General features: G+C 43.3%; 1 protein-coding gene across 5 annotated transcripts in view; it reads left to right on the forward strand.

The window, feature by feature from the left end:
* CPSF7 (cleavage and polyadenylation specific factor 7) overlaps positions 1–14,092 on the forward strand; it is a 33,360-nt gene extending 19,268 nt beyond the window's left edge. For 2 of the 5 annotated variants that reach the window (XM_069739397.1, XM_069739393.1), the window contains exons 3-9: positions 898–1,001; positions 4,345–4,490; positions 5,047–5,473; positions 7,810–7,925; positions 9,002–9,158; positions 11,441–11,581; positions 13,204–14,092. In XM_069739397.1, coding sequence (XP_069595498.1) covers positions 898–1,001; positions 4,345–4,490; positions 5,047–5,473; positions 7,810–7,925; positions 9,002–9,158; positions 11,441–11,576 — 1,086 coding nt within the window. In that variant the 3' untranslated portion in view covers positions 11,577–11,581; positions 13,204–14,092. The remainder of the gene's footprint in view (positions 1–897; positions 1,002–4,344; positions 4,491–5,046; positions 5,474–7,809; positions 7,926–9,001; positions 9,159–11,440; positions 11,582–13,203) is intronic. The other 3 variants (XM_069739392.1, XM_069739394.1, XM_069739396.1) reach the window with 2 other exon arrangements.
* Positions 14,093–16,172: the final 2,080 nt, after the last annotated feature.

A 16,172-nucleotide genomic window follows, 5' to 3' on the forward strand; every position in this document is an offset into this window, starting at 1 on the left:
AATGCGGCTAAGTACAGAGATATCCTGGATTAAAACCTCTTCCAGCGTGCTCTGGACCTCAGATTTGGCCGAAGGTTCACCTTCCAACAAGACAATAACCCTAAGCACACTGCTAAAATAACAAAGGAGTGGCTTCAGAACAACTCTGTGACCATTCTTGACTGGCCCAGCCAGAGCCATGACCTAAACCCAATTGAGCATCTTTGGAGAGACCTGAAAATGGCTGTCCACCATCCAACCTGGAGTGATGAAGCAACAGGATGGCGGCATCGCAAGAAGATGGGAGACGCCGAACCTGCGACACCCATCAGACCGGACCGCCCCCAGGTGAGTATAATAAAACTTATTTTTCCTATCTTTCAGGTCGGACCGAGAATTTATCTACAGCATTATAGAATACTGTAGATAAGCCCTGGAAGTCAATGGCCGTATCTTATATTGGCCAAAACTGCTGACCGGTTCCCTTTAAAGGGGTCTGAATACTTTCTGTACCCACTGTATATTGGAAAAGCTATTATATTACATTAAATAGACATTTAGTATTAAATCAGTGTTAGTTTTGGACCACCCTTTTAAGCTCAGTTAGCGAACAGTGTGTTATGGTCTGATCACACTGCATTTGACCCCTATGGGTCTGAAGCATTGCAATGGTGTAATTTTGGAAACCATATAACTACCATGTAGCAGCCATGAGGTCGGTTCAGCCAGAGGACAATGGATTGGTGGTTTTAGGGCCTAGGACTGAAAACTGGTAAGGGATCATGCTTAGATGGACTCATTTTTGTCCTGGCAAAATAATGTTAGCAACAAACCGACTGCCACTGGGCTCAGATTCAGAATGCTTCTGATAAGCAATGATAGATTGAACTTGACTTTATTCGCTCTTTCATTTACCAGTGGACAACAGATCAGCAGCTCCTCGCCGCCATTCGTTCTGTTGGCGTCCATGACCCTGTGGAGCTGAAGTTTGCAGAAAATCGAGCAAATGGCAAATCAAAAGGGTGAGAATGGGGACGCCTTACATTTTTTTTTTAACTCCCTGTTCAATTAAAGTACATTTTGTAACATTCACAAATAAGTTTCTATACCTTAATGTGTAGGCCCTCATAGACCTGTCAATGACAAGAAAACTTCCTTATATCAGGGAATTGCTTTAATAGCAGTTCTCTAACATGGCATTGTTATCCTCCATCATAGTTGAACATACACTGCAGGGAAACTGGTTGTGTCCACAGGGAAACTGGTTGTGTCCAGGACTATAAGGCATTCTTGACATTCAAGGTTGGTCTGGTGAGAATGATGCGACTTTCATGTCCTTGGCAAAAGAAGTACAGTTCTTGTGCATGGTTAGCAAAAGTCTGCCTTGAAAGAAAAGTAATGCAGTGAGTCTACAGAAATCCCCCCCCACAGACATCACTAGAAATAAGCTCTCGATTGCCTAATTACTTTATAATGTTTAAAGAGGTTGTCCGATTCTTTTATATTGGTGGCCTATGCTTAGGATAGTTCATCAATGTATGATCGACCAGGATCCCACACCCGACACCTCGCTGATCAGCTGTTATCGTGTCGGCAGCCGCCGGCTGAAAGTACTCACTTGCCGAGCTGCTCCGTCTGATTGTAGTGGCTGCCCCAGGGTACTGCACATCCGCCTCCTGTTCACTTAAATAGGAGGCCACTGTGCAGTACCCTCCGGCAACCACTAGAACTAGACAGAACAGCGAGTGAGTACTTTCAGCCGGCGGATGCCAACAGATAACCGCTGATCGGCGGGGTGTCAGATTCCAGCTGATCAGACGTTGATGACCTTTCCTAAGGGTAGGCCATCAATGTAAAAGTAGTGGACAACCTTTTTAAGCCTGCTTATAAAGTTTGCGAATTGGAAGTGTTTTCATGGATGTGATCTGGGTCAAAATGTATTAAATAAAATGAGATGATTGTGTACATTGCCCATAGATAATGGGCATGCACTCTTCAAGAAACTCATCCCTAAATTCATCAACTACGGTTTCCACTGCAGTGTAAAGGTACCGTCACACTGAACGATATCGCTAGCGATCCGTGACGTTGCAGCGTCCTGGCTAGCGATATCGTTCAGTTTGACACACAGCAGCGATCAGAATCCTGCTGTGATGTCGTTGGTCGCTGCAGAAAGTCCAGCACTTTATTTCGTCGCTGGACTTCTTGCTGACATTGCTGAATCGGCGTGTGAGATGCCGATTCAGCGATGTCTTCGCTGGTAACCAGGGTAAACATCGGGTTACTAAGTGCAGGGCCGTGCTTAGTAACCCGATGTTTACCCTGGTTACCAGCGTAAAAGTAAAAAAAAACAAAACACTACATTCTTACCTTCCGCTGTCTGTCCCTCGGCGCTCTGCTTCTCTGCCCTGTGTAAGCTCAGCGGCCGGAAAGCAGAGCGGTGACGCTCTTTTCAGTTCCCCATGACTGCTCAATGCACAAGGTCCATAAGGAGATGGTTGGGGGAGTTTGGTGCAAAGGTGGAACACAGGGTTGTGGAGTCAGTAAGCCAAATCTCCCACTCCTCAATTTCCCTGACCCCCGACTCCACAGCATTCACTACTGAGCATGTACATAAAGTGCAGCACATATTCATCTCCACTACAACCCCACAGCACTGGTCACTACTGAACATGTACATAAAGTGCAGCACAGACTCCTCTCATCTACAACCCCACAGCACTGGTCACTACTGAGCATGTACCTAAAGTGCAGCACAGACTCATCTCATCTACGACTCCACAGCCCTGGTCACTACTGAGCATGTACATAAAGTGCAGCACAGATTCATCTCATCTACGACTCCACAGCACTGGTCACTACTGAGCATGTACATAAAGTGCAGCACAGACTCATCTCATCTACGACTCCACAGCACTGGTCACTACTGAGCATGTACATAAAGTGCAGCACAGACTCATCTCATCTACGACTCCACAGCACTGGTCACTACTGAGCATGTACATAAAGTGCAGCACAGATTCATCTCATCTACGACTCCACAGCCCTGGTCACTACTGAGCATGTACATAAAGTGCAGCACAGACTCCTCTAATCTACAACCCCACAGCACTGGTCACTACTGAGCATGTACCTAAAGTGCAGCACAGACTCATCTCATCTACGACTCCACAGCACTGGTCACTACTGATCATGTACATAATGTGCAGCACAGATTCATCTCATCTATGACTCCACAGCACTGGTCACTACTGAGCATGTACATAAAGTGCAGCACAGATTCATCTCATCTACGACTCCACAGCACTGGTCACTACTGAGCATGTACATAAAGTGCAGCACAGATTCATCTCATGTACGACTCCACAGCACTGGTCACTACTGAGCATGTACATAAAGTGCAGCACAGATTCATCTCATCTACGACCCCACAGCACTGGTCACTACTGAGCATGTACATAAAGTGCAGCACAGATTCATCTCAACTAAAAGCCTAGATCCTTAGATCAGGAACAGAACAGACATTTATAGGACATTTTATAACTTTCCCAAATTATGAAAACATTTACAGCACATCCTGCACTGAACTACTGTACCCACTTATTTTCCATTTTATACCGACTCCACCAAAATGAACTCTGACTCCACAGCACTGGTGGGACTAACTCCTATTAATGGCTATGATTATATAATGGGAAGTCAGAAAAGCTCGTGTAGGTGTAATTCATAGGCGTCCCAATAATTTTGTCTATATACTATATATCCTGTTAGGGGACCATATCTACTAGCCAGAGGTGCTTCTATGGCCTTGTCAATGGTGAGCCATTCACTGTTATGGCTGGTATTTATTACTGTTTTCTATGCTGACTTAAGTATCTGAAGAGCTTTTTATCACAACCCCTTTAGCTATCGCATTTGCAATGCACAGCTGTTTATCTGTAAATTAAAGACAGTTGGACGGCTGTGTTAACAAGCTCTAGGTTTTTACTTGAGGCAGGAAATATATATAGATTTATTTTTTTTTAGCCTTCCAAAATCAGTCTATAGATTGAACTAAAGTGTTTTTATTTTTGCGTTTAATTGTGCTTTAAGGCAATTGAACACAGAGGAAGCAATGTTCCTTTATCCTTCTCAAGCAAGAGCCTATGAATAAAGTGCCCAGTGAGAAGTGCAAAGGAAACCCCTTCCCCTTGCCTGACTTCGGTCTGGAAGCCACACAGAGTTTCCTATTTCTGGTATGGAAACGAGAACACATACGTTTGTGAATGTTACCAAATGCTTCCTCACATAAGAGCGTAATGCACAGTCTTGTCCTGGACTTCACCCCGTGTGCACCATTGGTAACGGACGGTCTCTGTAATGTAGGTACGCGGAGGTGATCGTTTCTTCTGAAGCCTCTTTAAGTCACGTTTTGGAGCAGTTGCCTACAAAGAAAGTAAATGGAAAGAAGCTTGATGTTCGACCGGCTAACAGGCAGAACCTATCATTCTTTGAGGCAATTGCACGAAAAAGTAAGAACATATGCATTTCCATACAAAACAAAAAAATGGTGGTCATGGATTAAGTTTGCGTATTCTGATAGTCACATCTTAGTCACCATATTTCCACATAATGGATCAAAGGGGTTATCTTGTATTAGTCAGACATCACCTATCCACAGGGGGTGTGATAAATTGATCGGTGGGTGTCCGCTAGCGGAGTACGGCATTGGTTAGCAGAATTGCGACTTTGATCACCTGTTCCAAAATGTATCAGCAGAATCAGACGCTTGATTCTTTCACTGTTAGGCTGCTGTTAGCGCAGCGCTCGATAGCTCCATAGTGAATGAATGTAGTGGCGGTCCAGCATGCCATTTCTATCTGGGTGAAACGTTTCTTGCTTTGCTGAACAGTGCAGGATCCAATTTGTTTTAACTGGACTATACCTTTAAGGTGGTAGTAACCAAAGAACAGTTCCACCCCTCCAAAAAGAAAAAAAATTGGGATTTTCATGTTTTAAGGGCAACTAGTCAGAATAATGGGCTTAGCATAAGTTAATAAGTGATCTACTATCTTATTATTTTTACAGCGGAGGGTGTCCCTAATTCAAAGGACTCTGTGGATCCTGCAGATGGCTTCTTTAGCCCACCTGAGCTTGTGTCATCACCACGGATAGAGACCCCCAAAAATGTTATCCCATACTTTACACGGCCACCATTCATTGAGAACAATTCCCGCATCCCTCTTATGAGCATCCCTCATCCCCCAATGCCTGTTCCTCCACCTCTTTCATCTGCCTTGCCAGCTGTATACCGCGCTCCTCCTATTCCTCCTCTGCATTACTCTCACCTCATGCCCCCTCCCCCAAGGCTGCCACCTCCACTAGGCATGCCTCCTCCAGGAGGTGTGCCTCCAGCTCTTCACTTAAACCCTGCGTTTTTCCCTCCACCAAATTCCATGGTTGGTCCTCCACCTGATCCATACAAGATGATTTCCAATCCATATCTACAAGGACGGTGAGTGTTAAGTACACTGAATATAAGATGTTATGCAAAGCTGTATGTGCATTAAGTCATAGAATCAACCTGTCCCTCCTGTCTTGCACACCAATGTCCCAATCTCCTTTATGTTAAAAAAAACAACGGTGCTTTACTCACACGTCACGGGTCTTGGTACTAAATCTCTGCTTCTGCGGCCTCCGGTTTCTGGCAGCAGCGCTTATGCTGCCTACACGGACAGAGCCACTGAGTTCAGTGTTTGGCTGCAGAGCTGTCAACATGATGTCAACACTGCAGGCAACAACTAACCAGCGCAGCATCGTAGAATAATTGCTGGGCAGCGGGTGTGTGAGTTAAGCACAATTTTTATCATTTTTATACAACAAACTCTGGCTGGAGACACAAGGTTCCTGAAAATTGAGAAACTCCTTTAACCTACTACAGGAGACTTAGCCGATTCTAAATGTTTAATCTAAGATTCGCATTACTTACACTGCTCACAGCAGACCTCCGCCTGCAACTCCATAATACACAGGAATCAATTTTTATACAGCACTATGTTAAGTATTAAGCCCACACTAAGTCTCCCCCACACAGTGATATCTCTGAGATCAAAGGCAGGAAGTCTCACAATTGTCAAAATAGTGAGACAGTGGAGAGCCCAACTTTAGCCTCCCTCTATGAAAGAGCCATCTGTGGCTGAGCCAGACTTGTCTCGTCACTGATTATGGTCTTCATCTGGATCTTTAAAGTATGTATGTGTTCTCTGAAATTATTATTATTTTTATTATTATGTATATAGCGCCATTGAGTCATGGTGCTGAACATGAGAAGTGGTTGCGTACAAATTACAGATATCACTTACAGTAAGCAAACAATTACAGACTGATACAGAGGGGCGAGGACCCTGCCCTTGCGGGCTTACATTCTACAGGGTGGTGGGGAAGGAGACCATAGGTTGAGGGTTGCAGGAGCTCTGGAGTTGGTGAGGCTGTAGCTTCGGTAGTGGTGAGGAGGCAGCAGGGTCAGTGCAGGCTGTTGGCTTTCCTGAAGAGGTGGGTTTTCAGGTTCCGTCTGAAGGATCAGAGGGTGGTGGATAATCGGACGTGTTGGGGCAGAGAGTTCCAGAGGATGGGGGATATTCGGGAGAAGTCTTGGAGGCGGATGGATGAGGAGCGAATAAGTGTGGAGGAGAGAAGGAGGTCTTGGGAGGACCGGAGATTACAATAAGGGAAGATATTCGGAGATTAGTTCACAGATATATGGAGGAGACAGGTTATGGATGGCTTTGTAGGTCAGAATTAGTCATTTAGACTGGATACACGGAAGGAATGGGAGCCAGTGAAGAGATTTGCAGAGAGGGAAGCGGATGAGTAGTGAGGAGAGAGATGAATTAGTCGGGCAGCAGAGTTAAGGATGGACTGGAGAGGTGCAAGGGTGTTAGCAGGGAGGCCAGAGAAAAGGATGCTGCAGTAGTCAAGGCGGGAGATGATGAGGGCATGCACAAGCATTTTAGTAGATTGACGGTTGAGGAAAGGACGGATTTTGGAGATATTTTTGAGCTGGAGGTGACAGGAGGTGGAAAGAGCATGGATGTGCGGTTTGAAGGACAGGGCAGAGTCAAGGGTTACTCCGAGGCAGCGGACTTCCGGTACTGGGGAAAGCGTGATGTCGTTAATTGCGATAGATAGGTCAGGTAAGGAAGATTTATGAGATGGAGGAAAGATGATGAGTTCAGATTTGTCCACATTGAGTTTGAAGAAGCGAGAGGAGAAGAAGGATATGGCTAATAGACACTCCTGGATTCTGGGCAGCAGAGAGGTGAGAATTTCACAGCGAGGCCAGAGAATTTCACAGAGAAATATACATGTGAGCAGCCAGGTTCTGATTCATGAAGCCCAAGGTTTGGGCAGCAGTAATCAGATGACAGCTTCTTTTTATTTAATATGACTGACATGAATGTTGCACAGTCTGTCTAGGTAATAATTATCTTTATTCTTGTATAGCGCTAACATATTCCGCAGCGCTTTACAGTTTGCACACTTTATCATTGCTGTCCCCGATAGAGCTCATAATCAGTATGTTTTTAGAATGTGGGAGGAAACCGGAGAACCTGGAGGAAACCCGAGAACCCGGAGGAAACCCACGCAAACAAAGGGAGAACATACAAACTCCTTGCAGATGTTGTCCATGGTGGGATTTGAACCCAAGGACTTGAGCGCTGCAAGGCTGCTGTGCTAACCACTGAGCCACCGTGCTGCCCTTTATAGAGATAAAGAGCTATTTGCATTTGCTTATCCTCTGGGATTTAGTTAAAACAGTGAAACAAATTTTTTTTTTTTGTAATGTTTTAGTGACATGAAACTCCACCAACCCCCTGTCAGTGACGCAGAATTTGAAGAGTTAATGAACAGAAACCGAGCAATATCAAGGAGTGCTCTTTCCAATGCAGTTTGTGGAGCAACGTCGGGTATAAATTCATCTTCTGCCTTTTTGTTTCCGATTTTTTTTTTTTTTTTTTTTTTGCTTTGTTTGTCTTTTGTCATAGTTTTGCTTTCCCCTATAGTACAACAACGAATCCCATATAATATACATAGAGGACAAAGAAGAGATCCCAAAAATTAAAATATAAAAACAAAATTTTTTATTGATCATCATTTAAAAAGAACATATGTGTAAAAAAACCAAAATGCCATCTAGGGGACGCTAGGACACACTGCATAAATAGATAGAATCCCAAAAGGGGTATTAAACAGTATAAAACAAAAATTAGCTACAAAATCTCAAAATCATGAGTGGAGGGCCATATTCTACCATAGTCAGTCAAATTTAGAATATTCTCATAAATATATGGGCTCTCTCGTATGTATCCAACAATATTTATAAATAACTCCATAAACAGTATTATAGGTGGTAATTGCCAATAAAAATAACGCCTTCTGAATACAGTAAAGGACTGAAAGCTCCAGAGAATCACCAGGTAACTAAGGTCAAGTGAAAAATCACAGTGTCCCTGTGTATGGTGACACAAGGGTACATAGGAGCTAGGTCACAAAAGTTAAACCTCAAATCTCCATAACAAATAAATTAAGATAATCAATATGACTATACCGAGAAATAGATCATAGTGGAGAAAATTATTACCAGGTGGAATGCAGTTGAGATTTGAGGTTTAACTTTTGTGACCTAGCTCCTATGTACCTTTGTGTCACCATGCACGGGGACACGGTGATTTTCACTTGACCTTAGTTATATATACCTGGTGATTCTCTGGAGCTTTCAGTCCTTTACCGTAGTCAGAATGGGTTATTTTTATTGGGAATTGCCACCTATAATACTGTTTGAGTTATTTATATTGTTGGATACTTACGAGAGAGCCCATATATTTGTGAATATTCTAAATTTGATTGACTATGGTAGAATATGGCCCTCTACGCATGATTTTGGGATTCGTTGTTGCATTATTGTGAAGTGCCCATAGCACAATATGGACATAGGTTGATTTTCCCCTATAGTAGTTGACCTTTTATATTTTTTACCTTTCAGGAGATTATGCAAATGCCATAAAAACCCTAGAGACAGCTATTGCAGTTATCAAGGAGTCTCGTGTAGCCAACGATGATCGATGTCGTGTCCTCCTGACCTCCCTCAGAGATTGCCTACATGGAATACAGGACAAGGCCATCTCTTCCAGGCAAGCAATGTGAGCTAATTTCATCATCCACCGGGATACGACAGACCACATTTTATAGATGCTTGAGTACCTGGAGATCCAGACCTCTAGCAATCCTGCTGGTTTACTGCTTTAGTTGCTGTATTTGAGCATTTAAAAAAAAAAAAAAAAAAATATATATATATATATCCAAGACAGACTGTGCAACATTCGTGTCAGTCATATTATATAAAAATAAGCTGTCATCTGATTACTGCTGGGCTTCATGACTCTGAACCTGGCTGCACACATGTATATTTCTCTGTTACATTCTCTGGCATATCAGAGAACACATACATACTTTAAAGATCCAGATGAAGACCATAATCAGTGACGAGACAAGTCTGGCTCCGCCACAGATGGCTCTTTCATAGAAGGAGGCTAAAGTTGGGCTCTCCACTGTCTCACTATCTTGACAGTTGGGAGACTTACTGCCTTTGCTCTCAGAGATACCACTGTGTGGGGGAGACTGTGTGTGGGCTTAATACTTAACATAGTGCTGTATAAAAATGGATTCCTGTGTATTATGGAGCTGCAGGCGGAGGTCTGCTGTGAGCAGTGTAAGTAGTGAGAATCGTAGATTAAGCATTTAGAAGCAGCTAAGTCTCCTTAAGTAGGTTAAAGGAGTTTCTCAATTTTCAGGAACATTGTGTCTCCAACCAGAGTTGTAAATTTTTATTCATTACATAGTGGAATGTGTTGAAAACAATAAAACTTAGAAATGATCACTGTAAATCACAACTAATCCCACGGAGGTCTGTAGTTGGAATGATGCTCAAAATCCAAATGGAAAATGAAGTTACAGGCTGATCCAACATCAGTGGAAATGCCTCAAGACGAGGAAATGATGCTCAGTAGTGTGTGTGGCCTCCACTTGCCTGTATAATTTCCCTACAATGCCTGGGCATGCTCCTGATGAGGCGGCGGATGGTCTCCTGAGGGATCTCCTCCCAGACCTGGACTAAAGCATCCGCCAACTCCTGGACAGTCTGTGGTGCATCGTGATGGTGGATGGTGCAAGACATGTCCCAGATGTGTTCAATCGGATTCAGGTCTGGGGAACGTTCGGGCCAGTCCATAGCTTCAATGCCTTCATCTTGCAGGAACTGCTGACACACTCCAGCCACATGAGGTCTGGCATTGTCTTGCATTAGGAGGAACCGGGGGCCAACCGCATCATCATATGGTCTCACAAGGGGTCTGAGGATCTCATCTCGGTACATAACGGCAGTCAGGCTACCACTAGCGAGCACATGGAGGGCTGTGCGGCCCTCCAAAGAAATGCCACCCCACACCATTAGGGACCCATTGCCAAACCGGTCATGCGGAAGGATGTTGCAGGCAGCAGATCGCTCTCCACGGTGTCTCCAGACTCTGTCACGTCTGTCACATGTGCTCAGTGTGAACCTGCTTTCACCTGTGAAGAGCACAGCGACAGTGGCGAATTTGCCAATCCTGGTGTTCTGTGGAGAATACCAAGCGTCCTGCACGGTGTTGGGCTGTGAGCACAACCCTCATCTCTGGACGTCTGGCACTCAGACCATCCACATGGAGTCGGTTTCTAACCGTTTGTGCAGACACATGCATATTTGTGGCCTGCTGGAGTTCACTTTGCAGGGCACTGGCAGTGCTCCTCCTGTTCCTCCTTGCAAAAAGGCTGAGGTAGCGTTCTTGCTGCTGGGTTGTTGCCCTCCTACGGCCCCCTCCGTATCTTCTGGTGTAGTGCCTCCAGCCTCTGGCCACTACGCTGACAGATACAGCAAACCTTCTTGCCACAGCTCGCATTGATGTGCCATCCTTGATGAGCTGCACTACCTGAGCCACTTGTGTGGGTTGCAGAGTCCATCTCATGCTACCACGAGTGTGAAAGCACAACCAACATTCAAAAGTGACCAAAACATCAGCCAGAAAGTATTGGTACCGAGATGTGGTCTGTGGTCCCCCCCTGCAGAACTACTCCTTTGAGTGTGTCTTGATAATTGCCAATAATTTCCATCTGTTGTCTATTCCATTTGTACAACAGCATGCGAAATTGATTGTCGAACGGTGTTGCTTCCTAAGTGGACAGTTTGATTTCACAGAAGTTTGATTTATTTGGAGTTATATTCTATTGTTTAAGTGTTCCCTTTATTTTTTTGAGCAGTGTATTATTAATTGGGACTCTATGGCAAACGGGGGACTGGATAAATCAGCTTTGCTGTGTGGGTTGCATGTGACAGCACAAGACGTTATCCACCATACCATTTCACACAACTGACATATTACTCCAACAGGAAGCGACACCGCTCCAGAGAGAGATCACCTAGCCGGTCACGGGAAGGCAGCAGTCGACGTCACAGAGACCCACATGAAGATCGATCAGATGATTATTATCATGACCGGCATCGCGACAAAGATCGTCATCGTTAGTACAGGTAATAGTGGAGAGAGGTATTGCTGAAAGATCATTTCCTAGCAGAAACGGTTTTAATCAGTGATGCACAGTGATTTAGCTCCTTGACCAAGATAGATAGATATATTTATTTATTTATAATGTAATATATAATTTTTTGTAGCCTGGTCAAAGGGTTAAATCATTTCGTATCATTGAAAATAAACTGTTTTTACCCTATATACATCCTTTTTTGGGGGTTCGATGTTTGGTGTAAAATTTTCACATGGATTATAGAGGATACGTTTTTTGCCATTCCTGTGTTTTTGTTGTTTAATTTTTTTTTCATTGATTTTTGTTCACTTGATATCATGTAAATGTGTGTGTATAATCATATTCTGACATTACATAACATATTGTTCGGACTCTAGGACACATTTTTTAACAAAAAAATTTGCTGAAAAGTGTGTGTGTCTTACAGCCCGGAGGAAATTTCCTGTGATGGAGGACCACGCTGACACCACGTCGTTCTCGATCACAGAGAATGCCCTCTCTCCTCCTGCTCTCCCCTGTAGCAGAGCTGTGTATAACACACACTAACAATAGATCTATTACCCCCAGTACATTAAAGGGAATCTGCCACCACTTTTTTGGCATATCATGTAAAAATATCATTTAATTCAATGCCAACTCTGCATTATAACAGTACTTTTGATACCCCTTGACTCCCCACCTTTGATCAATAAATACCGTTTATATTCCTCCCGCGGTGTATGTAAATCAGCTTGGCCCAGTCCGATGGGCGGGACTTATTGTTGTCTCTCCTTCCTTCTCATGGCTTGCTCTACGCATTCTTTTTGGGGAATTTGTGCATTCGCGTACAGTTTTGGCACGTGCGCATTCAAATGGCCTCTCGCATGTGCGCGAAGCTGAAAAACAGTATTGGGCATGCCCTAGCATACGCAATTGTGTTTTATGGCCTGGAAGCATACTTACGGACCAATGAAAGCCATGGCGTATGCGCATTAATGATTGTATGCTTTGCCCACAGTTGGGCAAAGCATACTGCGCACGCGCGAGAGGCCATTTGCATGCGCACGCGCCAAAACTATACGCGATCTGTGTTATTCATTGAAAATGATATGTAGAGTAAGCCAGGAGGGGGGAGAGATGGACACTAAGCCCTGCCCATTGGATAGGGCCAAGCTGATTTACATACACCGTGGGAGGAATATAAACGGTATTTATTGATCAAAGGTGGGGAGTCAAGGGGTATCTAAAGTACTGATATAATGCAGAGTTGGCACTGAATTGAATTTTATTTTTACCTGATATGCCAAAAAAGTGGTGGCAGATTCCCTTAAAAATTAGTGATAATGATGCTTCCACTTTAGCAGACAGGGAAGTTTCAATTAATAGGAAAAATGTTTTTCCTATTTTCTGCTGTCTAAACCTGGGGTGCATCTTGTAGTCCGAAAAAAAGGGTAAATATATTGGACATTATATTATATCATTTTTTTTAATTACATTTAAGGTTGAACAGATCAAGGTAAAACAGAAACATAATGCAGTATAACAATTGGTCATACAAGACCAACACCCAGCACTGAGATGTATTTAGTCTATAGTAAAGAACTATGTAACGGCAATGATCTCTTCTTTCAGGTCTCCAGGATGATGCACATATTTTTTTTTTCTTTTTAATAAGAGGGACAATTTTGTTGCTGTGACCTACAGCTGATGCTTGACCCTCCAGCTTCAAATTGTTGCACCCCTTCCCTGGGATTTATTCCATTTCATGCAGGGACCATCATCTCTCCATTACAAAGCACAGCTCTCTCCATCCGTTCCCAAATCAACACATCTGCCCCGGAAACTCAGAAGATGCAGCCTCTCGTCTGTGCAGGCCGTTCTGTCTGTTTCCCAAGATGAATATTTTTTTGCTTTGGAAATATTTCCATGGTTTCACCAGACAATAACAAATTTCTTTCTACTCCTCCGTGTGTTCTCTTGTTGTTCTTGTTACAGTTCTGTTCATATAGAGATTATTATTTATCTAAAGTGGATCTAACTTCTATACAGTGACACGTGTAAGTTCCATCTCTGTTCTGTAAGTGCACTGACATAATACCGCCTGTTTTGATCCCCCCCCTTCCCCCTTTTGTCTCATGGTTGCCAGAATGGGTAAGGTGTGCTGGAAAATGCTGCAGAATGTGTTGTATGAGGGGAACTGGATAACTTAACTAACTCCCTGCCCCATGATCTTAATACCATAGTATTTTAGGTTGTATGGAGGGAGTGGATTAACCTGGTTGGGTGTGAGAGAGGTGAGTTCAGTGCTTGGTCTAAAAATTATAACTTTTTTTTTTAATTAAAAAAATGAAAACTGTATCAAGACTTTTTTAGTTGCGCATCTGCAGTGGGATATTGTAGCTTACAAGGCACCATTTAATACCCTTGCCTTAGAGCAGTGAGGAATTCACCCCTTCCACCAAACATTCATTATCTCTATCTGGGAATTGTGAATAAACTTGATAACGTTGTCAATATTTTACATGAGTCTTCTTCTTTTTCATTATACCAAGATAATATGATGTGCTGAATGTAGAAAAGAAAGCACTACACATATCAAGATTATGTAGGACTCATTAACGTTTGCAGATCGAGTTCGCAAGGGGTGGCCAAAGAGCGAATCGAAAACACTCAATCTTGACTTGTATGTCTTAATGCCAGCTACACACTTTCTCTTTAAATCCTCAGGTCAACTTAAGAACTAGGCTCCAGACCATTGCTTGACCTAACGTAGGGTGCTTTCACATTATGTTTAGTACACGCTCAGTGGTCACGTCGGGGCATATCTCGAAACATACCACCCCTACCCCCTGCAAAATGGGATTCGGACTTATGCGCCAATGGGGCCTCATTTTGTGGCATGCACGACCACTGGAGGCTGACACTCAGATGTAGTAGATTGTACTTTTTGCCAACTTGATCTCAGTTGATTTACAATTGTAAAAAAACGTAACTATGTCAAGGTTAAGAGAAGAAAACGGTTTAGTTCAGATTTTTTCAAAAATCACCAACGTAAAACAAGTCCTAAAATGCAGGACACAGTCACAGAAAAATCAGTGAGAGACTGTGAAATTCTAATATATACTATTACATTTCAATAATGGCCACAGGAGAGCATATACAGTGGGGAAAATAAGTATTTGATACACTGCCGATTTTACAGATTTTCCCACCTACAAAGAATGACTAGGCCTGTAATTTGTCGTAGGTACAGTACAGACCAAAAGTTTGGACACACCTTCTCATTTAAAGATTTTTCTGTATTTTCATGACTATGAAAATTGTACATTCACACTGAAGGCATCAAAACTATGAATTAACACATGTGGAGTTATATACTTAACAAAAAAGTGTGAAACAACTGAAATTGTCTTATATTCTAGGTTCTTCAAAGTAGCCACCTTTTGCTTTGATGACTGCTTTGCACACTCTTGGCATTCTCTTGATGAGCTTCAAGAGATAGTCACCGGAAATGGTCTTCCAACAATCTTGAAGGAGTTCCCAGAGATGCTTAGCACTTGTTGGCCCTTTTGCATTCACTCTGTGGTCCAGCTCACCCCAAACCATCTCGATTAGGTTCAGGTCTGGTGACTGTGGAGGCCAGGTCATTTGGCGTAGCACCCCATCACTCTCCTTCTTGGTCAAATAGCCCTTACACAGCCTGAAGGTGTGTTTGGGGTCATTGTCCTGTTCAAAAATAAATGATGGTCCAACTAAATGCAAACCGGATGAAATAGCATGCCGCTGCAAGATGCTGTGGTAGCCATGCTGGTTCAGTATGCCTTCAATTTTGAATAAATCCCCAACAGTGTCACCAGCAAAGCACCTCCACACCATCACACCTACTCCTCCATGCTTCACGAAGACACGGTGGTTGGAACCAAAGATCTCAAATTTGGACTCATCAGACCAAAGCACAGATTTCCACTGGTCTAATGTCCATTCCTTGTGTTCTTTAGCCCAAACAAGTCTCTTCTTCTTGTTGCCTGTCCTTAGCAGTGGATTCCTAGCAGCTATTTTACCATGAAGGCCTGCTGCACAAAGTCTCCTCTTAACAGTTGTTGTAGAGATGTGTCTGCTGCTAGAACTCTGTGTGGCATTGACCTGGTCTCTAATCCGAGCTTCTGTTAACCTGCGATTTCTGAGACTGGTGACTCAGATAAACTTATCCTCAGAAGCAGAGGTGACTCTTGGTCTTCCTTTCCTGGGGCGGTCCTCATGTGAGCCAGTTTCTTTGTAGCGCTTGATGGTTTTCTCTTACGCTTCATTGTTTTTGCCACTGCACTTGGGGACACTTTCAAAGTTTTCCCAATTTTTCGGACAGACTGACCTTCATTTCTTAAAGTAATAATGGCCACTCATTTTTGTTTACTAAGATATAATAATAATAATTTTTATTTATATAGCGCCAACATATTCCGCAGCGCTTTACAAATTATAGAGGGGACTTGTACAGACAATAGACATTACAGCATAACAGAAATACAGTTCAAAACAGATACCAGGAGGAGTGAGGGCCCTGCTCGCAAGCTTACAAACTATGGGGAAAAGGGGAGACACGA

This window comes from Ranitomeya imitator, chromosome 9, assembly GCF_032444005.1.
Source record: "Ranitomeya imitator isolate aRanImi1 chromosome 9, aRanImi1.pri, whole genome shotgun sequence".
Taxonomy (NCBI): domain Eukaryota; kingdom Metazoa; phylum Chordata; class Amphibia; order Anura; family Dendrobatidae; genus Ranitomeya; species Ranitomeya imitator.